General features: G+C 39.2%; 1 protein-coding gene across 2 annotated transcripts; it reads left to right on the forward strand.

Annotated features, from left to right (window-relative positions):
• Positions 1–1,060: 1,060 nt before the first annotated feature.
• ncaldb (neurocalcin delta b) lies at positions 1,061–22,337 on the forward strand. Of its 2 annotated transcripts, none has more exons than XM_050035055.1 (4): positions 1,061–1,262; positions 15,864–16,297; positions 18,788–18,893; positions 20,192–22,337. In XM_050035055.1, exons 2-4 carry the CDS (start codon positions 15,920–15,922, stop codon positions 20,284–20,286), a joined length of 579 nt encoding a protein of 192 aa, XP_049891012.1. In that variant the 5' UTR covers positions 1,061–1,262; positions 15,864–15,919; the 3' UTR covers positions 20,287–22,337. The 2 variants fall into 2 exon arrangements, with proteins under 2 accessions (XP_049891012.1, XP_049891013.1); XM_050035056.1 differs by having other exon boundaries at positions 15,867–16,297.
• The last annotated feature ends 1,315 nt before the right edge of the window (positions 22,338–23,652 follow it).

Genomic DNA, 23,652 nt, shown 5'->3' on the forward strand with positions numbered 1-23,652 from the left:
TAGTTTTTGAGGTCAGGAGGAGTTTGCTGACTCAGCTGGCTGGAGGGGTTCTCAGTGTACTTTATAAGGCCATTAAGAAAATGCTCCCTGGAACACCGCCTGAATAAGCCCCGTGGCTTTGACTTCCACTAATCATCTTAGGCAAAGCGTGGCTCCCAATGTGCCTGTAAGGGAACACCTGTACTGTACTGGGCCACTGCAAATGCATGGTTATCATCACCATAATCTCTTTCATCATCATTATCATGCAGTACTCAGAAATGAATAAGCTTATTATGTTGTCAGTCCAACAGAACATATCAACCAGAGGTAATTTGAGATAATGTAGAAGAAAAAAAAACTAAACAAAGTCTACAACTATTTATCTTTATCATTTGAATCCCTGCAAAGGATTAAGTTGCAAATACTCCTCATTAGGGAAAAACAGCAAGGCGGATAAATACACATAATGCATGCAAAACTATGGCTAAAAATTGCATTTGCATCAAATTACATTTGCATCAAAATAAAAGTAAGTAGTAAAGACAACATAAAAAAATAACACTTAATTGATCCTCAAGGTGCAAAAGGGATAAAACAGCAAAGGAAATGGGGAGATGTGCACCATGAATCACAATTAAAGAGAAAGACATAGAGATATAAATTAAATACAGGACATTATGCAGTATATGTAGAAAAAAATATATAAGATAAACAGAAAAAGGGAAGCTATATACAATGTAGGCCTATTGTATGTGCAGTATTGTAGGTGGTATGTGCCAAAACAAACCGGTTTCACTATTAAGTGTCACAATTTCTTCACATTCCTGAGGTATTTAAAACATTATAAAACACGCCAGCTTCACTACACTGCCACTCTTTAATACTACAGAACTACTTGTACTTATATTCATATTATAACCATGTTTTAAAGAGTTTACAAGTCACATAAACAGCTAACTTCTGTGTGTGAATTTTTCACATGCTAATCACACGGATGGGCCGGGTTCTTGTTGCCAGGACAACGCGGCTTCCCCTGCCATTGGCCGCCGCGGCACCACGTGACGAGCAGCCTGACGTCACGGCGAGAGGCTGCAGGGCGAAGCGGAGTCTGAGCAGCGGAACAAGCCTGGCAGAGTTTGGACTGAGAGCAGCCGGGAAACTGCAGCTCCTGAGTGTCTCCTGCAACCTGTTGCCCCCCTCGTCTCTGAAACTTTTCGACACGAGGTAATGGACTATTAGGGAGACTTTGAACAGGCCTTCCACCGCAACTTAAATACGAGGTAAGTTGTCGCTAATGTTGTCCCTCCCTCGCAGTTTACCCGCTTCCTGTTACTTTTCCTTTTTTTTTCCTTTTTTTTGTCTGCAGCTCAGGTGAGTTTACAGGATGAAGCGGCTACTTTACATCCACAAACTCTTACTAACACTATTATTCACCTGTATAACACAGCAGGAATAACTGTGTGCTCATTTTCTTCCACAACTTTGCAGTTCGCTAGCATTACAAGATGCTAGCAGCGGATAAAGCTTTACCTAGATTTCTAATCGGATGAAGCTGCTTCTTCTTCTGTCCCAAATGAACCCCCAGGGGAGCCGGTACAGGTGCTCGTTGTCTTTACACACTCTCCATATTTAATTGAGGAATCAGTGAGGACAGGAAGTGAAAAAGGAGTCCTGCCACCACACAAGGCTGAATGAGAAAGGGTATCTCATTTCAGCAAATACACATCAGTCAGTCAGTGGATTAAAGCAGCAGACAGGAGGTAGCAGTAATGGACTGGTGGTGCTTCACCTTGACAAGTGAATTGAAATGCCTGTTTTATTGTGAATGAATGCTGTTTGTGATACTTCCTATACAATCTGTTATAGTTCCCAAATATTCAGAAACAAAGGACTTGGGCAGAAAGTAGCACTCAGAGCTTAAGACATCTATACATCTAGTAAAGTTATTAAACACTTGCAGGTTTCATCTCCTTAAAAGTGAGGATTTGTAGCTTTCTCTTGTTTTATAGGCCCCAAAAATTGCAGTTTCCCTCAGCCCAAAGTGAGGTGTTTAAATTACTCCTACTCGAATATGTTTAATAAGAAACTTTACACTTAAACTTGTCTTTAACTAGAGCATAAATAACCCATTTTCCATTATTTACAGTCATTATAACTTTAATTATTGCGAAGTCATTGATTGTTTAGTCTATTAAATGTCAAAAGGTGAGGGCGAAAAAAGGATCGCAGTTTCTCTTGAGCCCAAATCCAAAGACACAAACAATATAAAACAAGTAGTGCTGAAACATTAAGTCCATTAATCGACTAATGTGGTGTAGGCCAAGTCATTTATAAAATAAAAATGCCATAAATTCACATGTTCCAGCTTCTATAACATGAGAATGTATTGCTTTTCTATTATACAGTATACAAACTAAATAATTGAAACAAAAAAACAACCAGCAAATGAGACTAGTGATTAGTTGCAATCAGTGGACCATACTGATTTCAGGTTTTCATTAGTCAGTCAAGCTGCTACTGAGGACTGAAGACAAGTTTGCTGCCCCTCAAAGTGACTTGTAGAATTAGGAGTCTCTGTGCAAATTTACTTTTTTTCTGGCTGGTGACTTGTGGTAATTGAACACCACTGGTTTGGTTTTGATGTGGGATTTAAACAAGAACCTGTCGTAGTTGAATTTCCTCTGGCGGTCCCTGTGAAGTGTTGACGAAGTGATCGAGAGCGGGCGGTGTTGTGGAAAGACACGAGCAACGCATGAGGAGAAAATTAAATGTTTCAGTGATAAGACGAGCTCGAGTTCACTGGATGAAAAAAAAAAGTCGATGCAGGAAATGAGAGGAAATAGGTTCACTCACACACAGTAAACGGAGAACTATCACAGACACATGTTGTGACATCCAGTTTTGCTGTCTTTAAAGCTCTGTGGCTTCCAAATGCCTGAAATGTTTTTAGGGAATTTAAACCAAAACTGAAGTGAAATACTCCGTCTGGCTCCTCCTTTCACTTCAGGCAGCCAACACAACACAGCAAGAAAATTTAAAGACCTGCAGAGGTGCTGACGCAAGGGTGGAGTCGAGATAATAGCCCCCTTGGTGTCAAAAAGCATCCCTCCGAACATTTCAAGATGCTGAACTCTTACATGCAGATGCTAAATTTGAACAGATGTTCTATTTTTGTGTGCGTGGGTTTGTTTTGGGCCAGACTGACCACAGTGGCAGCATCCTCTGTAGTTATGTTCGTCTGTGAAGCAGTCACAGCTCTTTTGAATTGAATTAGACCTTTTTTAGAGAAATCGGACGGGGAGAGTGATCAGGAGAAAGCACAGATGAGTGAAAGATTAAATTGAAGGGGGAAGAAAGCACTTCAAAAGCTGAGATAAAGAAACAGATTTCGGCCTGTCACACAGATAATATTTAAGATAGAAAGCCGCCTTTCACACATGCTGTGCAGCAGATATCAGTGGCTGAGAGGGGTGGGAGTTGTTTAGTCATCGGACAGATTGACATTTCCATCTCTGTAGCCTTTGTCTTTACAACAGGCTGTTTCAGAGAGAGGCGCCCTTTTAGATATTCAGTGCAAAGTAAACAGCACTCTCCTCGTGCAATCAGTGACAATTTGCTGCGATTGTGTGTGTGTGTGTTTGTGTGTGTGTTTGTCCAATCCTGAATGTGCTGCAGCTCTGCCTTCTTGCAGTTGTTGTCAGTGACACTTTTTTATCTTGTTCTCATTCGCTCCCTCATAATGGCTTCTCTGTCATGATTGTGGTTTTCTGCAGCGCCTTGACGCACGAAGCTCTCCGGCTGACAATGGGAGCTCATGACATGTGTGCTGCATTATGATGAAGTTGCTGCCTCAGGTTTCTCAAAGGCAGTATGGATGGGATTTGGAGAAGTAAAGAAATGGTTTAAGAAATAATCAAGGAGAGAAACAGATTTTTAAACACGTTGTTATTCACGTCAATTACATTTGAAGGCTGCCATTAAAGAAACAAAATGTTGAGAACAATAAAACCCTGTCAATTGTGCAAATATTTGAGTCGTAATGGCAGTTGTGTCGGAGCCTTTGCCAATATTCACATTCCACTGATGTCCATTGAAATGACAGATAGAGGCCATAATGAAGGTAGTGTTGTGATAAACACAAATATTAAGGAAGTGTAAGAGGAAGTTGGGGCTATTTTTAGGGCTGTTGCTATGAAACTTTGTGTTATAGTAGTGATTTGACCTTCAGCCTCAGTTTAATGTGAACTGTTTTATGTTGGGGGAAGCTGGCTGTAACTTATGTTTACTTCATATGTAGACCAACATGCTGATTATTTTCTCAATGAATTGTTCAGTCTAATTTTTAATTTTCAGAGTCTTTGGTGGCGTGCTCAAATTTCTTGTTTTGTCCGACATTGCTTGGTATCCGTACTCCATAGCCTTAAAGTTTTGGCCAAATAACCCTGCACCAAGTAGCACTGAAACTTCTCCAATCAGCTAGTACTTGCATTTGAAACTTTTCTGTCCAGATCCAGAAAAAATAGACTATTTGTATGTTTTTCTCACAGCCAGTCACCGCAAATATTCTTTAATTTAATGTGACATGTTGCTGACCATTCTAGCAGCTAAAACCCACATAGTCTTTGGTGTGGTGAAGTGTATATGACAGAGTTAACAGTTCAGCGTGACGAGATGCCACCAACATATTCGAAAGTACACTGGCATTTTACGCAACTGAATGCTTCCATTCACATGTGGGTATTGACTGAAGTAGAAAAACAGTAACAAATAAGGTACTGTATTGGTATTGGTATTACTTTGAGGGCACTGGTATTGGTTCTGGTATCATAATCTGTTAATCAATCACCAATTTTATTGGCCATCACTCCAGAAACCAACATATATTGAATTTAGTGTCATAAATAACAAAGAAAAGCAGTAAATTCTCACACTGGAGAAGCTGGGAGCCAAAGTCAAGTCAAGTGTTTCAGCTTTAAACCAAATATCCATGTCAGGAAACTGTGGCATCAAAATTATACAAATCAGGAAGATTAATTTAACTTCTAGAAGTCAAACAGTCTTTTACTTTTACCTGACTTTGTAATCCTTTTTGCTTAGCGGCAGTTGTTCTGCCGAAGACGTTAGTTTCCCCAGACAGACTCTGGTACCGGTCGAACCAACAGCCCTGACCTTATACTAAATAACACAGGAGATAGAGTTGCAGTCAGACATTCAAGGAGCCATTAAAGCATGCTACACTGAACAGCGCTCCTCACGATACTTGTAACGTGAGCACTGGTGCTCCCAATGCTATGCCGTGCTGTGTTCGACAGTGGTTTGAAATGTGCTGCTGACATGTGTTTGCGAACGGGCTGCCAGCAGAAGACCTTTGCAGAGACTGATGTATGTGGTGTGTCGAGATGTTGAGGAGACCTGCAGGGCATCCGTTTTAGATCCTGTAAAATTTGAGACAAATGGCACAGCTGAGAAGCTCGTAACCTCGTAGTTCATACACGCCAGACTTATAAGAGTCATGGCTAATTTGTTTTAACCTTTTTCTTTTTTAAGTATACTCATTTGTTGCAGAGAACACACACCGTGCAAGCTTTCTGTGCTCAACACTAGAGGCTAGTTTCAGTTGCTTTAAGCTCTCTGACATGACTTTGATGTTCTCAACATGCTGTTGGTGGTCTTCAGTCGCTCATATGCAGAGGTAGATGTGAGTCTGAGATTAAATGAGTAGTCTTGAGTTGAGTCTTTGATGTGCTGTAGGATCTCAGTAGTGTTAGAGAGTTTGCTGCCATGTCAGCGTTTGTCGCCTGCACTGAACTTAATTGCACTTTAATTACACTGATGTTGATCTTTGGCAGAGCGTCCAGAGTCAGTTGTGACAACAACCGACGCCTTTTTTAGTGTCAACAGCTTTCTTAATTGCACATAAATGTTCTCCACCTACAAGATAATGTATTTATTCATGTACACACTTAAGCATGGGAGGCCATAGATTCTTTATTATTACGTTCACACTGACTGATATATTTTTTAGGGCAGGGGAATACTGGCTGTGCTTTGCAATACTGTATGAAAACAGGGACGCCATTTTGCTGCAATGAAAATGATTGAAGTGGGGCGACCTCTAGCTCACCCAGTAGAGTGTGTGCCCCATGTAGGCTGAGTCCTTTGCAGCAGCCTGGGTTCGTCAAGTTTTCCTTTTGAAAAAAGGTAATTGGTTGCAATATATTGCAGTAGTTTATGTTATCGGAATACTCAGCATATCCCCAAATGATTAAAATCCCAATTATACTGTATCATGACGTCAAGTATCGTGATGATATCGTATCGCGGGGCCTCTTTTGAGTCCTGCTCCTTATGTTTTTGTCCCCTTTTGTGCCCTAACTAGGAGACAGACAGACTGATAAGTCATTTCTTTGAGCAAAAAATGTCAAAAAAATCTCAGCTTTCAGCTCCTCCCTGATGGTTTCTTTCCATGCTGCTGTAAAAACAGTTGTTGGACTGTGTTAATCAAACACACATCTCTGTGCTCTTGCAGAATCAATTACTCGCTTAAACAGCAGAGAAAAAAGACTCCTTGTGATGTTGCAGTTCTCAAAATCATGTGTCTGTGCCTGAGATCAAAATTAACTCTAACTCGAGCTGCTGCCTCTCAGGTTTGTTCCAATTTGTCCTCGGCTGAACAGGTTTAATCTGATAAAGTAAAGTTGTTGTTTTTAGGTATTTTATCACAGCTGAAATTAAACCTAATTATTTAATTTTGACCTGTGGGTGCAAACAGCTCGCAGATCTTGCAGGTCTAATAATTGCCTGTCTGTTAGGTGGAGAATGACTGGCCTCAGCTCTGCAGGCTGATCACAGAGGGATCATGTTGCATTATGAATGTATCATTCATAAACTCGCTATCGCTCATCGGGTCTCTTTCAGTCCCCCTTGCTCAGTCAGGCCTCCCCTCAGCTTTCTCCTGCTGTCTGGGATTATCTGTGGGACCTTTGGTTTAAGATTTACCTGAAGGATCTAAATGGAGACTTGTGCCTGTTACGTAAGCAGGCAACAAGATGTTCCAGGAGGAATGCCGTGTTGAGGGCTTTTGACTCAAACAGCAAGAATGAGTCAACCGTTCAGCTGCTGCAGCTCAGTCGTGTGGGATTTCATCCTCTTGCTTCATGTCAGGAGTAAATAGATGTCTCTTCAAAATAAAAGCAGGTCATTTTTAGTGAATGCAAAGATATGAACCCTCATTACTTTTGCATTAAATATTGAAATGTGTCAGGTAATTAGAGTGTGCATCTAATAGTGTTGTGTGAGATTTTCATGGTATGATAACCATGTCAGAAAATAGCACAGTATTACAGAATTATTATTACCATATGTCAAAGTGGCTCTTAAAGGAATGACTATCATTACTATAAGTGAAACTGGAAACTGTTTTTTAACTGGAATTATGTGTAAAAAGTAAACTAAAACTTGAAACCATTTTTTAAAAATGTAAATTTGTGTAAAAGTCTCCTTTGTGGGGAAAAAAAATATTCTCAATACAGTTGCATTTGTCCAGTTTCATAGATAAGCAAATGTGCTCGGCTTGATAACTGTCAATTTTTATATCATGGTACATCTTAAAACCGGTATACAGCTTCAACCCTAGTTGTGACGATACTGGAATTTCTAACTTTGATTCAGTACCTTGAAAAACATCGATACTCAAACATCTACTACAGGGAAAAACTGACATTAAGGGCATTTAATGTAAAACGTTCGTTAAAAGATATATATATATATACGTAACAAGGCTATAACCTGACAACGAAGACCTTCCTCGTCTTGTTTAGTAGCAGAGAACAGCAGAATGACTGTAGTAAACATTAAAAATCGATACTGACAGTAACAGAGAGCGATAAACTGCAGCTGGTACCGGTGTATGGATACAGTGAAAAATGAATACTGAAACCAATAAGCATTGATAAATCAATATTTTTGACAACACTAGCATCTACTACTTAAGGTTTCAGGGTTGCTTACTTACAACTAACAGTTGTTTTCATTATTAATTAATCTGCTGATCATTTTCGTGATCAATCCAGTCTTCGACCGACAGTCTAAAACCCAAATACATTAATTTTACAGTCATATAAGGTTAAGAAAATTAGGAAATATCCACATTTTTGATGCTGGAACCAGTTAATATTTTGGGCAGTTTGTCTTGGGAAAAAAAAGACTTACAAGACAATTAATCAATTATTAAATTAGTTTCCAAACAAATTCTCTGTTAGTTGACTGATACATTTATTTGCTTGTAGTTTTAGCTCTATTTCAGATACTTACTTATTTAAATCAGTAAAAATTTCCAACTAATAGTGTTGTCAGAAATACATATAGATTTGTAATATCTGAAACTGTGACAATACTCATTTCCCGCAGTATCAATACACCAGTAGCAGCTTGCACTCTTTGGCTCTCTCTTATTGTTAATGTTCACTACAGTTATTCTGCTATTCTCTGCTGTCATGTTAAAGCCTTGTTATATTTATTAATTTAAAAAAACAAAGTATGCACTCAATCTCAGTTTTACCCCATGGTATTGAAAATGGTATCAAATATCCATATTTTTCAAGGTATTGTATCGAAGTTAGAAATTCCAGTGTCGTGACAACACTACTAACTAATGTATATTTTTTCAGGCAAAGCTTTTAAACATTGTTTCTTGAGCAATTTATCATTTGTTGTTAACTGGAAAAAGGGTTAAAATATATTTATTTTCCTCAAATTAAGTATTGAAGTATATAGGCTCAGGTAGTACCAGTATTTAAAGAAACTTAAATGTTCCATGAATGCTTGCTTCAATGCTTTGTGTTGGAGTGGAAACCATTTATATTTAACAAATATTAGAGCTTAAATGATAAGTCAGTAACTTGGTTTACAGAAAATTAAGCTGCAACTATATTGATAATAATTTTTATTAACTAAAATGCTAAACAGTCACTGGTTTACGCTCAGTGTGAAGATTTGCTTTTAAAAAATATATATATTATAGTTAATGTAAAATCTTTGGGTTTTGGACTATTGGTTGGACGGTAATAATAATAAAATAATAAAAATAATTGCCGCAGTCTTACAGACATGGCTCAAAATTAACTTGTTAATCCACCGGCCAATGTCTGTTTGAATTTTACCAGCTACTAGACTGCCACTGTTTTTTTTTGGGCTGGTGAGTGAAGCAAATTTACGAGCCGCTTGGATATTTTACCAGCATTCAGCTGGTGGATGGTGCTAATTTTTTACCCTGCTTACAGATGAGTGGATATTGTTTAATAATTGTAGATGTGTAGCTTGCTGTGGTCATTAGATACTTTGAGTCTCTTGTTGGTGCCACTGATGATGTTGTTGGCTCTTCAGGTGACTATGATGCAGGGTTGTTGTTGGTTTTAGGAGTTAAATCTGTCTCAAAGCCCAGCAGGTTGATCTTGTCCTCTGCTGAACAACATGTGTGTACTGTTGGTGTGACTGCTGGATTATACCTGCACAGGCTGACGTCACTCTATCTCAGGCATGTTCTCCTCTCAGACGCACTCGCAAGCTTAAGCAAGTGCCTGGTGTCCACTAGCTTGTCTTGACCTCATGAGGTGGCAGAGGTAGACTTGGCTCGATCACGTGACCTGTCCACTTGTCAAAGCCTCGGTTATGTAATAGGGCCATCAAAGGTCTGCCAGCAGCAGCAGCAGCACCAGCAGCAGGTAAGAGTCTTAGCAGTTAAATGTAGTCAGTGATCTCCGAGAGCCAGGAATAGCTGAGATCTTAGGGGTGACTTGTTGAAAGGATGTTCGGTGGAGGTCTGAGCTCTCATCCCATCATTGCTTCTTTTAACATACACAGAAATTTTCAGCCAGGAGCATGGGCGGATTATGAGTCAGTGAGCCTGGGTACAGACATGAGAAGGCCCAAGCACCTCTCCTACATAGGAGCAAGACAGACTTTAGAGTTTTTAAGCACCTTTTTGCTGCTGTTTTGTGTCTTTGTAGTCATTTTGTGTCTCTTTGCATCTCCTTGTAGTCATTTTGTGTCTTTTTATGTCCCTTTGCAGCTGTTTTGTGTCTCTGTAGTCATTTTGTGTCTCTTTGTGTCTCCTTGTAGTCATTTTGTGTCTTTTTATGTCTCTTTGCAGCTGTTTTGTGTCTCTGTAGTCATTTTGTGTCTCTTTGTGTCTCCTTGTAGTCATTTTGTGTCTTTTTATGTCCCTTGCAGCTGTTTTTTCATCTAATTTAGTCATCATAAGTCTTTTATGTCTCTTTGCAGGTGTTTTGCATCTCTTTGTATTTACTTTGTGTCTCTTTGTAGTCATTTTGTGTCTCTGTGGTTGTTTCACTTTTTTTGTAGTCACCTTGAGTGTCTTTGTGTCTCTTCGGAGCTGTTTTTTACATTTAATTTAGTCATAAGTCTTTTATGTCTCTTTGCAGCTGTTTTGCATCTCATTTTATTTGTTTTGTGTCTCTTTGTGGTTGTTTTGCCCTTTTTTCCTAGTTGTCATGAGTTTCATTGTGTCTCTTTGCAGCTGTTTTGCATCCCTTTGTCGACATTTTGTGTCTTTCTGGTCTTTTTGTGTCTCTTTGTAGTCATTTTGTGTCTCTCCCTGATCATTTGGAGTCTCTTCCTGGTCAGTATGTGTCTCTTCAAGTGCCATTTTGCAGGTGAAGGCCAGGGGGCCACCCTGACACTTTAAGCCCCTGAGCCTGTGCCCGATAGGCCCGTTCAGTAATCCATCCAAACAGTAATCCATCCATAGACGGGAGAGAGAGAGGGATGGGGTGCAGTGCTAGCATTAGATTTTAAATTACATTACACTTGTTTGGCAGACTCACAACAACTTACATTTTTGCTCATACACACTGTACACATGGAGCAATACCTGCATGTCTGTGTACTGTGGGAGGAAGCGAAAACCCACAGGGAGTGACATGCAAACTCCACACACAAACAACCCCCAGCTGTATTGTCTAAAAACCAGCATAACATCAACATATAGATAAGTAAAATTGTGAATATGAAAATAATAGAGCATCCAGTATGAGACAAAGACGAGTTCATAAGACACAATAGAGCTGCAACGAATTATTTCCGTCACCAATTAGTCAATTAATAATATTTTCCATTAAATGTAAAAAAAAAAAAAAGTGAAAAATGTCATTATAATATGTTGCTGTGAAGCCAGTAAAAATAACACTAATTAACCTTGCTTCCGTCGTTTAGAGTCATGTGGAGAGAAACATTTTAGTCGGCTCTGTGTGTGTAAACAGTTTGGCTGAAAGGCGCCTGTATGATTAGAGCCGCAGCTGAAAGCAAACAATTAAAACAAGCCGTCAGTTCTGCACAGAAAGTGTAATTAAATGCTATCAAAGACAGCGTGTAAAGTAATATGTTGGGTTTTTTTGCCAACTGCCTGCTAAAAACAGGAGCGATTGTTCGGTCAGTAATCATGACAACGCTTCGCAATCCATTAAAATGTTTAAATGCAGGTTGCACAGAACGTGCTGCTCTGGGTTACTGCATGAGACAAAGAAGGAGCGGGTGAATGAAATGAATAGAGGTAGTCATGATGACGTCAACCTGTTGATTAGCAGAATGACAGTCTTGTGTGTGTCTGTGTGTGTGCACGGTATACTGACTGTGTACTGAGATGCTCCCAGTTGATAGTCATACCTCAAACATGATTTATGTATCCAAGTGAAGCAGGCTTGAGGTGCGACAAGAAACATTTCTAACTTTGATTGGGTGCATACAGTGAGTAGGAAAATTATGGTGATGTTGTTTTGTGTACTTGGTTTCTATGGTGAAGAACCGACATTAGCTGTCCTGCTAAAGTCTCCTTCCTATCGATCTTACAAACATTAGCACACTTGTTGTCCTCCCCCCAGCTTGTTGAATGAGCATGTTGAAAAATGCTCCACTAATGTAAGTTTAGCTGCAGCACATTAAACTGCATGTAAACATACCTGCCAATGTCACTTTGGTCCAGTCAGGCTATAGTGTGATCATTATCCTTCTGCCTACAACATGTAGGCTACGGTTTGTTCTCTTTGTCTCACTTGCTGGCTGCAAAATTCAAGATTGTGCACAAATATATGACAGACGTCAGACGCTGTTTGCAGATTATCAGTAAAGTTGAGGTTGAAGTTGAACACAGGAGAAGACGAATTCAAGCTGTTCGTCTCACTGTGTGCTGTTGTGTAAGAGCTTCTGTCATGGTCCTATGGTGAATCTAATTTAACAAGTAACAAATTCAGTTGTTGAATCAGCTGACAAGTATTTGCTGGCTTGTTATCGCCACCAGGCGTGAGCCGACCATGCTTTCGGTGGTGTGTGTCTGAGAGTTTGTATCTGTCTGTCTTCAGCTAGTCTTGAATACTTTATTGGACCAATCAGCCTTGGATTTTGTGTGCACATTTATGACTGTATGTGCAAAACTTCTCATGGTTGCAGCGGTTCATAATTGTTGAAAAACCTGACACCTCAATCTTAACCGGCTGGTAGGGGCTCAGTTAAAAACAACGGGCCACATTTCGGTCTTCGTTGTGGCTCAAAAACTAAAAGATGGTCTCATTTTGAATCAGAGCATCTGCAGATTTATTCTGTACCTGATATGTCATGATCCTCTAAAGTCAGGCATGATACATGATGAAAAGTAAGTCCTGTTTTGTCATCTTCGCTGCCATCTTGAATGTGAGGGAGCTCTAGCCGCCTGTTGGAGATCTGCACTCTACAGAGCACACTTTTCTAGTTTTAGTTTTGTTTTTTAGTTTATGTCTAAAACAGGAACACCAGTACTTGAATTTACACCCTTAAGATGTATTTTTGAAATGACGCCATTCAGTTATGTATAATTCACAATCTTTGTCCCGGGGAATCCTTTATTTCCTTTCTTTATTTCCTCTGCTCAGGTTGCTCAGGTTTTTTACAGCAGACATTTTGATGTCTCACGGCAGGAAAAGCACAGGTGTAAATAATGATTTAATAACGATGCGGTCCATTTAGGAGCTTCAGGGTTTTGGTGCTGTGCATGCTGGCTCACTGGAATGGCTTACTAGGACATGTAATCAATAGTATTTGTTACACCTGTGCTTCCCCGGCGGTGACGAGCCGAAATGTCTGCTGTGAGAAAAACAGTCCTGAGAAGAGGTCTAATCAGAGAGAATAATTGAAAACGCCTGTGTTCATGCAATATGGGTGTGCTCACGGGCCTTTAAATGAAGATTTTGGGAGTATTTCAGTGGTAAATTTGCTCAGGCTGCAACTAATGATTATTTTCATTATTGATTAACCAGTGAATTATCTTCTTGATTAATCATTTGGTTTATAAAGCACCAGAAAACAGAGAAACATCACAATATTGAGCACAAAAAATGTCTTGTTTTAATAAAGTTATCTACGAGCATATTAGCTGATACCTTAGCTTTTATTGTTGTACTGTCAACAGCCCCCGCATTGCTCCGTTCAGGTCTAGACTGTTTGCTTCGGTCTAATTTAAAGGCAGACGTACTTCCAGTCTGTATATCTGCAGTACACATTGGACCCCCGCTGTGTAGCTGCTGCTGTGTTTTCTTCCAGGAGCGATGAGTGTGTAAACAGGTGTTAATCTCCTTTTCACGCTGGCATTGAATTGAACTGGGGGTAACAGCCGGGAAGTCATTAGAGGGTGCTGCCACATTGCTAGAGCCCATTGTTTACTCTGAGTTAATTAAAGGATTATAGCTGGCTGTTTTATGGAACATACGAATGTGAAACAAAGGGAGAAGAAGAATACTGAGTCCTCGCATTAGCACTTAACAGAACTAATGAAAATGCAATTTAATTCAAACTGCATCCGCTTTCTCGCATTCGTACAATTTCACTTAAAAGTTAAAAGTTGCTGAGTCAGTTTGTGCAGTGTTTTCAAGATGCTCTGTTTCCTGTTGAGTTTGTCACTGAAACAGCGCTTTCCATTAACGCCAAGTTTATTGTAATTAGCAAGAAGAGCACGCACTTTGCAGCAAAGTAAACGTGATGGCAGCTCATTTTCAATCAGTCTTGATGGTCTTAATTAATGCATCAGTGTAAAGTGCAACAGCGGTTTCATGTTTTAGCTCTGGGGTCTTTAAACAAAGCAAGAGGAGGCACAAACGTTGACTGGGAACACAGAGGTGACAGATTTTTGTTTCCCTTCCTGGAACAAGCTACCTGCACAGTAATTTGCTTTGGCCTGACCTGACATTGCTGATTGTATCTGTCATTATCCTCAGCTAAGCTTGGAACAGCCTCTCTCTTCTCTTTAGCCCGGAGAGCTCAGCAGCAGCTAGCGGTCTGACGGGGGAAAGTGCTAAGCACATTAGCTGCAGGGTTAAATGATGAACTGCGTCTTCTGTCGAGTGTTAAGGCTCCTTGTTCATTTTCTGCAGCGACTCATTCATTACAGAGGAGTGTGATTTTTATTAGACACACCAAGTTGGGTCAGCCTGGTGGCTTGTATGCATCTTTTTATACACTTGGAAAGCACAAGTCAAATTGGACTCTAGGGCTTTCTCTCATATATTGTGTCTGTTTCTTCAGGTTTTACTTCAAAAGCACCCAAACTAGGTCAAAAAATATTTTGACTATTAATACAGAGGATGTGTATGTGTGTGTGGAGGCAACAGCATCGTAGTTCCTGCAGGAAATGGAAGATGCATCTGCAGAGATGCACGCACAGACACATTGGCATGCATTGGGCTTATCAGCAGGGTGTGTGTGCTAGCTGTGTGTGATTGTGCACCATGAAAACGTTTGGTGGTCTTCTGCTACAGGTGCAAGACTGAATTCTTGTTGTGCATGTGCACACGAACACACACTCAACTTAGAGATGATGTGAAGAAAAACCATTGACAAAAACAATGTATAATCCACAGTTTGTGTTGAATAATGCATTTTCCATCATGTAGACGTCCCTTTTTTAGAAGTCAGAGGTTAATAGGGACCAATTTTGAGCAGCTGATGTCTCAGGACCTGTAACACTTCTACTCAAGTTTCAATAACAGCTCTTTGTGATAACAACACTGTGATGTTAACAGCGTATGTACACATAATGTCAGGGCACTCTGACATCCCAAAACTCCCCACAGGGTTTCCCACAGGAAATTATTTAGCAGTTTAGCTGGTATATGATAGCCTGTCTCGTTTTTAGGAGCTAAGAGGCAGACGTTTTCATCAGGAGCAGGCAGAGAGTGAATGTTGATGATGTGTGTTGGTGTTGTGTCCACACTGTACTGTTAGACTGTATTGTCTGTGTCCTATGATTGTATTTATTATTTTGTATTTTAAGATGTATTTGTGATTAGTCGATTTATTATTGACTTATAATTTGTTAAGCTTATGGGTAAAATTCTTATTATTTTATGCCATTGCGTTAACCCAATGAAAATGCCATAGTAACAATGAATCATGTTTCCTAAATGGAGGCGTCCTTCAACGATGATGACCTCAACTTCAGTGAAAGCAGTCGTATTCCCCTTTATAAGCAAATGAAGGACAGCCAGAAGGAGACAAAGATCCCCGCCTGGCTGAAAGTGTCCAAAAATTAAGTCTCAACACCTAAGATATCTAGACTGCCACTCTCCGCTGTTAGAAGTAAAACATTTGTTCCTCTAAAACAATGTCACTATTGTCCAGCTGTTCTGGTTTTAATCGTTTTTGTCTTCGCAATGTGGATGTTGTGTCACGACCAATCACTTATTTTTAGTACTGTTATCGTCACATTTACAAGTTGCTTGTAAAACTAAAAAGATTTCTGTCCTTCCTCCTCCCTCTTGCATCAAAAAGGCTCAAGGTCATTTCAGATTGTTTCTAACAACCTTTTTCTTTCTCTCTTTCTTTCTCTCTCTCACCATCAGCAGTCTAAATCGCCGCTGCCCTCACATCACCCACAGCTTCATCAACAGCAGCGACCATGGGCAAACAGAACAGCAAGCTCCGTCCCGACGTCATGCAGGACCTGATGGAGAACACGGACTTCACCGAGCACGAGATCATGGAGTGGTACAAGGGCTTCTTGCGGGACTGCCCCAGCGGTGCGCTGTCCATGGAGGAGTTCAAGAAGATCTACGCCAACTTCTTCCCTTACGGAGACGCCTCCAAGTTTGCCGAGCACGTCTTCCGCACGTTTGACGCCAACGGAGATGGGACTATAGACTTCAGGGAGTTCATCATCGCCCTGAGCGTCACCTCTCGTGGTCGGCTGGACCAGAAGCTGAAGTGGGCGTTCAGTATGTACGATCTGGACGGGAACGGATACATTAGCAAGGCAGAGATGCTGGAGATTGTAACGGTGGGTTTACTGTTTGGGTGTCGGTCTGTTTTGGTTCCCTCCATGTTAATTTCTGTTTCACTCAACCATTCAGACTCTGCTTCTCTAGCTTTATATATCCCTCAGTATTGCAGTGGCCATCATGGTAAGGCCATGTTCCCTGGTCCTAAAACTTCTCCTGCAGCGAAGCAACATTTTGCTCAGACATCCACACCAGCTGCTACATCATATATCCATCTGCCTCTGTGTTCTGCACCATTTGGCTGCCCACAGCAGGAAAACCAGCTGCTGTGTAATTTTAGAGACCAGCAGTTCCTCTCAAGCCGTCATACGCCTCTAAATAACACTTTGGTGTATTTCTAGAGGGGAGCGGCCCTCCTCTGATTCTCCTATTGACTCAGCAGTGCTGCATCCATCAGCTCTGCCGTTCTAGAGCTGTCCCCTCATCGTTTCCTCGGCGGCTCCAGTGTGGCTTTGCAACAAATAGTCTCACACGGGCTCCGCGTCTTATTGGATAAATGGTTCAGACTTCTGTCAGAGCGTCAGACACACACAGCAGCAATCCCTTACACATGTCGTTACATCACACATCGCAGTGCTAAAGCAAGCAGAGTGCCAAAGAATATGTAATCCCATTCTCCAATCAGCGTTCTGTATTTATAGTGTGTGAAGTGAGCGTGTGTGTTTATGTGTAGAGGGCAAAATATCTGTCAGTCCAATGATTATTTTAACTAACATTTCTTAAGTTATGTTTTTTTTTGGATTGACTGATGGTTCCCATGTCCATGAAAAGTTGTAAATAATGTTTATCACAATTACCTAGAATCCAATGTGGCGTCTTAAGTATTATAATTCGTCTGACCGATGCTCCAAAACTGAAAGATACTAAATTTCCCGGATATAAAACACAGAAAAGCAACACATCTTCACATTTCCAACCCTGTCTCCTAGAAATTCCACTTGTGTATGAGTAGTAGTAGAATGCATCCATAATTACGTTGTGGTAACGTAATTGTTTCCTGGATATGTTCAGAGACAACGTTTCTTTGAGTCAATGAAACACTACATCAGTGAACGTGCAGGGAGATGGTCAGGGGAAATAATGGAGATACACTGTGACACTAGGACTTCGGGTTGGCGTCCATACTCGTGTCACAAAAGCACTTTGATTGAGGTTAGGGAAAAATCATGATTTTGGACAAATGTTAATAAGAAAGGTCATAATAAAATAATAATGGTAGACAGTGTATTACAAATGTGTTGCCTTTTTTGGGGGTAAAACAAATTAAATATGTTGTCAGTGAACATTTTGCTGAACATTTTTGCAGCTTGCCAGATTAATTAATTAGCAACATTTCCTCATTATGTTAAGAGAAAACGAATCTCGGTCGGCGTTGTTTCCCTCAAAAGCATATTTGCTGTTTCAAATTAGTTGTATAAAAACAATTTCTAAGAGACAGGGCTGACATACAAGAAGCTGTTACATGTTATTGTTACTTGATAAATTACTGAAACTAATTAATTGATTCATTTTCTGTCAGTCGATTTAATCTACTTATTTGTTTCAACTATATATAAAGTTTCTGTAACCTTATTTTCTGGAGTTATCTTTCTCAATAAAGCTGTCAAATTAGCGTCAGAACAACAATAACTGTTAATGCCAACTACTTGATGAAGCGATAAGATCAGCAGAAATACTGATATTTTAATTTACATTATTTTAATTAATTATCCCTTTATCTACTACAAATGCAAAACATTTTCTAACGCCTATTCAAATGCTTGGAGCTGCTTGTGTCTTATCATTATATGTAATTAAATAATTTAGTTTTTGTGGCTGCAGACTTTGATTGATCAACTAATTTAAAAAGTCAACACACAATCTAACACTAACTACCTGATAATAAGAATGATGATACCTACGGCTCTAAACGCCGTCTCAGTGGTGTGTGTGTGATGCAGATGAACACAGCTGCTCTGGTTCTTCGCTATTTGGACAGATGAGCCAACACACTGTTCATTATTATGAGGAACATGTCACACATATGAAGGTTAAAGACAGCTGCAGCTTTTAAATATCTCAGAAACCTTCACAGAAGCAAACACACTCACTTTTCTTGATGCATCTTTAATTCTAAAAGCCTAACCTACGTCTTTTAGACATGAAGACTTCCTGTGTGTCTCTGCAGAGTCAAATCAGGCCCCAGAGCCAAACATAATGAAAGTAATCCTTTATCTCTCTTCCTCCCTGAGGAGATAAGTTGATTGATAGATTGCATATACTGTATATTTCACTGCACTTTGCAACAATCCGGCTGATGCAACTGTGCTTGCAGTTGTGCTCCTGGACAGAATAACTGATATGGAACGTGATCCGACTGTAGACTCTTTCTGGTTGTATTGTTTGTTGGAGTATTTGACTGAGATATCTGCTATGCAGTCAGACACATAAAAGCTGTCATAATGATACTTGTGTTAATAATTTCCTTCTGATGTGTCCCCCATCTTCAGGCTATTTACAAGATGGTTTCCTCGGTGATGAAGATGCCTGAGGATGAGTCCACACCTGAGAAGCGCACAGACAAGATCTTCAGGCAGATGGACACAAATCGAGATGGTTAGTTCTCAGATTTTTCCTTTCACTCTGCAGCAGAGTTTTCTGCTGAAACAGTATGAACACAGCGATCCATCGCATATTATTTTATTCCGGCTGTTATTGGTTGATCGATTTTACATCAGCCTTAATTAAATTCAGTGTTGCCAGGTTTGACTGACAGATCAGAGCCTGGAGCCTGTCATAAAAGGCTTTTATCACACAGCTATGATCAAATGATGACTTGAAAAAGAACAGTTTCAACCTGGTTATAATAAACTGATTGGTCATCTATTATCAGCCTCTGCATGTTGAGCCTACTTATAAGGAGTCATAGGAGTGCTATAAAAACAGCAAAGTAAAAAAAAAAAAAAAAAAAAAAAAAAAATAAAGGCTATAAATAAATAAATTAAATTTTATAAAATAAATGCATTTAAAAATATACAAAACAATAATTACTTAGATGCAAAAATGAAAAATAACAAAAATGCTATAATTATTCTTTTATATTTTATTTGTATTTCCACATTTTTTTATTTACTTGTTTATTTATTATTTATTCCTCTTTGTATTTCTACATTCTTTAGTTTACTCATTTTTTAAATTTGTCTTTTTTATTAAGTTATTTATTCTTCTCTTTATCTGTCTTTATATTTCTTTATATCTTTATATTTCTTTATTTACTTATTTATTTTTTATTCATTACTCTTTATATTTCTACATTCTTTAGTTTACTCATTAATTTTTTTATTTATTTGTCTTTTTTATTTAGTTATTTATTCTTCTCGTTATGTGTCTATATTTATTAATATCTTTATATTAATTTATTTACTTACTTATTTTTTTATCCTGATACTTTCACATTTTTATAAATTTACTTATTTATTTTTTTATTTATGTGTCTCAATATTTCCATTACGCATTTATTCTTTTTAATGGCTCTCCTATGACTCCATACTACTGAACTCGGTGCCCTGTCAATATCAGTCATACAACACAAAGGGGAATATGAGCCAGTGTATTGAAATATAGCCTAACTTTTCATTAAAAAAAAAAGAGAAAAGGTCACAATCTTCCAAATTAAGGAAAAGAAGTGGATAATCACCCAGTCTGGCAACATTGGAGAAGTTCTGAACATGCACTCCTGCAGTCCAAACTGCAGGCAAATAACTTTGATAATGACGTGTCACATCACCTCAGGAAAGATATCTACTCTTTGTTTTGTTTTAATCTGTTCTTGATCATCTTAGATCTGCTGTAACGAAGAAGCAAGACAGTTAAATAATAATCTCCGTCTCTCTCTCTCTCTCTCTCTCTCTCAGGTAAACTGTCCCTTGAGGAGTTTGTTGAGGGAGCGAGGAACGACCCCTCCATCGTGCGACTGCTTCAGTGCGACCCCAGCAGTGCTGGGCAGTAGGAAACTGGACTTTTTTCCCCATTGCAGTTTGTTTAATTTAACACATTTTCAAAACCTCTCCCAGCTGACCCACCTGAGATTGTTGACATTTGATCACTTGAGGTTTAGAGGCACATGCACATGCACACACACACACACACACACACACATAGGCGACATGTAACTGTACATACTTCAAATACCAAAGCCTGCTGCATATATAATCTTTCAGATGCCCACATGCACAAACTGTACATGTGCCTCTATGCCAGGTCAAGCGCTACAGACGTCACGGGTCTCATAAACGGTACTAACATAACTCACAGGACTGAAATCCCATCAAAGACTTGTTAAACACTGAATCAACGTTCTGCTACGTCTGTCTGGGAAGAAGGCCGGCAAGGATAATCCAACAGGTTCGTGAGGTACACTTAGCCGAATCCAAGTTCGCTGTTTCTTTTAATTCTTTTCTTTTTGAAACACGATCCCTGATCATTTTGTTTCCTTTTAACTGACCCGGGTTTTTTGAGTGACGACGGACAGATCTTCACAAAGTATTGCAGTCTAATTTCACGTTAACACTGGATGAAATGAAGTATGTGAGTTTGGGACGACTAGTGTTCACAGCTTACAGTGTGTAGACAGGAGATCTGGAAAATGTAGTTTTTAACCATAGAAGAATTTTAGAAAGGATGAAAGACGTTTTTTTAAAATTTTTTTTTTTTTATGTATTTTTGTGATGAATGTTACATCAAACCAAAACTGACTCAGATTTCTAAATGAAGGGGGATATTTCAACTACAGATTACAACCGTCTGTTGAAAGTGACTTTTTATGCCAAGTTCTGTGTCCTCACACGTACACACAAATCTACACTCACACCTCCATCATCATTTTACTGATAAACACATGAACTTGACACGTGCGTATAAACCGAGCTGTGATTCTCTTTCTTCAACTACGATTCAACGTGTATAAGCAAAAAAAAAAAAAAGAGAAAAAAGTTAGATGTTATATGAATATATAGTATGTTACTTATATATTCTTTTACTCTGTGATCACACTGTGGCGATTTGCCGCAGTGGAATATTTTTTTTTTGACATATAAATTATTGGAATGTGACGATAAACATTTTATTTTCTTTTACTTGACAAATATGATATGAAAGAAAGTTGTACAGTATATTCACTCATATTTATGCTAGAGATGTTATAAAGGAGAGGACCACACATATTGCTATGCATTCAGCCACCAATATCCACCGCTACATTTGTTTGTAGCTTCTTTTTTTTGTCCTTTTAAGGGAGGAAATAGCTACAGATCTCAGTTTAATCCCAAGATGCCCCTCTGCTGACACCATATTTCCCAGGAAGTGCTGGCAGTCATTAAGGGGTGTACTGTGTGTAATCAGTGTGTAAGCAGTCTCCCAATGGTGTATGCGTCATAACGGTGCTACAATAGCATCTGCAAATCCCAAGTTTTGTGCAAATGTGACTTTTCATCTCATGAATGTGCACCAAGTTTTAAAAACAAATGTTATTGTAAGACATTTTGTTTGCTACTGTGACAATATTTTTATGACTATGACACACAGTAACGACTCGCAGAACAATGCGCTGACGTTGGTAGCGAGTTAACAGCAGCATCCACCAAACCTCACTGTGTTTTCGAAGGATTTACTGATAGTACTGCTTCCATTCTGCTTAACTTTCACCTGCTGGTCTGAAACATACATGAAATATCGTAGTCTTCACAGGCAGATGAGTGACGACCTCTGGGGAGGACAAAATAGCTGTGATAAATTCTCTGGGCTTCTGCACGTTTCAAGTAGGTGATCAGGTATGCCAGTCCCATGTTTCACTTCAATAGCATCTTGTGGTCAAGTGCCAAATATAGATGAATCAATTAAAAGGAAAAAAACACAGTATTGTATCCATTTATACTGTACAGTTGATACCTGTCGAACAAAAAAAACTTTGTCACTGTATCATTTTGTAGATTTTGTATTGTTAACTTGCATTATGTGTTCTGTGTAGGATGTCCATTTTGTTATTCAAATAAAGACAAAATGGGAAATTGACTGATTGTCTTTTTATGTATATATACATTTATATATTTAGACATAATGTAGCATGTAATAAAGGCGTAATTACCCTTGTAAGCAGCGAGTCAGACCACTTTGCTCCAGACTGAAAATAGCTGAACACGTATTGGATGGATTGTCGATAAATGTCGTGGTTACCAGGCGATAAATCCTGATGACTTCTTTGATTCCTTAATTTTTCCGTCAACACCACTATGGGAGTCAAATTTTGCTGGTTTTTAGTTGAAAGTAACAGGATAGATCATCATGATATTTGCAACACACATTAATGTTTCACACAGGATGAATAGTAACTTTGGCGACTCCTTGTCTCGCATCATCAGGTCAATAAGTTTGAAGGAACACCTCAAACACAAAATAGCTATTTATGTTTAACTTATTCATGTCTTGTTACCTTGAATTCATGAGGAAAACTGTTATCGCCTGCTTCCAATACGTGAAGAATCCAAGAATGGCAAACATTTTTGATTGATTTAAGTAAACGGGGACCATGTTAAATGCCAGCAAAGCTATATCAAAACTTCTATTACAGCTCAATTAAAAATCTGGAATGTGATAAGAGGAGAATATAAACTTGATCAAAAATGACCAATTATTCAATGGTGTGCCTCCGACCCTGCTTTCAAGTCTAATAAAATGGATAATACATTAAAGTCCTGGATTTTAAAAGGATTAACAACATTCTGTTCCCTTACATAAGAGAGACGATTTAAAGAATTTGAAAACCTTAAGAAAGATTATTGTCTTGTCTCCAGGTACGCAGTCACTTTGAACATAACTTTAGAAATATTACAGACTTCAATGATCCAATACTGAGAGTATTTATTGATGCCCACAAAAATGTCTCAAATAAGGGTGCTGTTTCTAAACTCTATAAAGGCCTTACAACAAGACAACCCAACCCATTTTAAAGAAATGGGAAAGAGAAGGTAATTTGTCGATATCGAATGAGGACTGGCTGGATGTGTGTAAATTTCAGTGGAAATGCAGCAAGTGCCTCAAGCAAGGGAGTTCAAGTATCTTGGGTTATGTTAAGGAGTGAGGGTAGAATGGAGCGTGAGATGGACCGGCGGTTTGGTGCAGCTTCTGCAGTGATGCTCTGCTGGTCTGTCGTGGTGAAGAGGGAGCTGAGCCAGAAGGCGAAGCTTTCGATTTACTGGTCGATCTATGTCCCAACCCTCACCTATGGTCATGAGCTCTGGGTAGTGACAGAAAGAATGAGATCGCAGATACAAGCGGCCAAACTGAGTTTCCTTCATAGGGTGTCTGGGCTCAGCCTTAG

The sequence above is a fragment of the Epinephelus moara genome, chromosome 22, assembly GCF_006386435.1.
Source record: "Epinephelus moara isolate mb chromosome 22, YSFRI_EMoa_1.0, whole genome shotgun sequence".
NCBI classification, from domain to species: Eukaryota; Metazoa; Chordata; class Actinopteri; order Perciformes; family Serranidae; genus Epinephelus; species Epinephelus moara.

What these genes read in the sequence shown, in the direction of transcription:
- ncaldb (XM_050035055.1), top strand. Translation starts at nt 15,920, where the DNA reads ATGGGCAAACAGAACAGCAAGCTCCGTCCCGACGTCATGCAGGACCTG. An exon ending in AGATGCTGGAGATTGTAACG is followed by an intron (nt 16,298 to 18,787) that starts GTGGGTTTACTG and finishes CCCCATCTTCAG; the next exon opens with GCTATTTACAAGATGGTTTC. An exon ending in GATGGACACAAATCGAGATG is followed by an intron (nt 18,894 to 20,191) that starts GTTAGTTCTCAG and finishes TCTCTCTCTCAG; the next exon opens with GTAAACTGTCCCTTGAGGAG.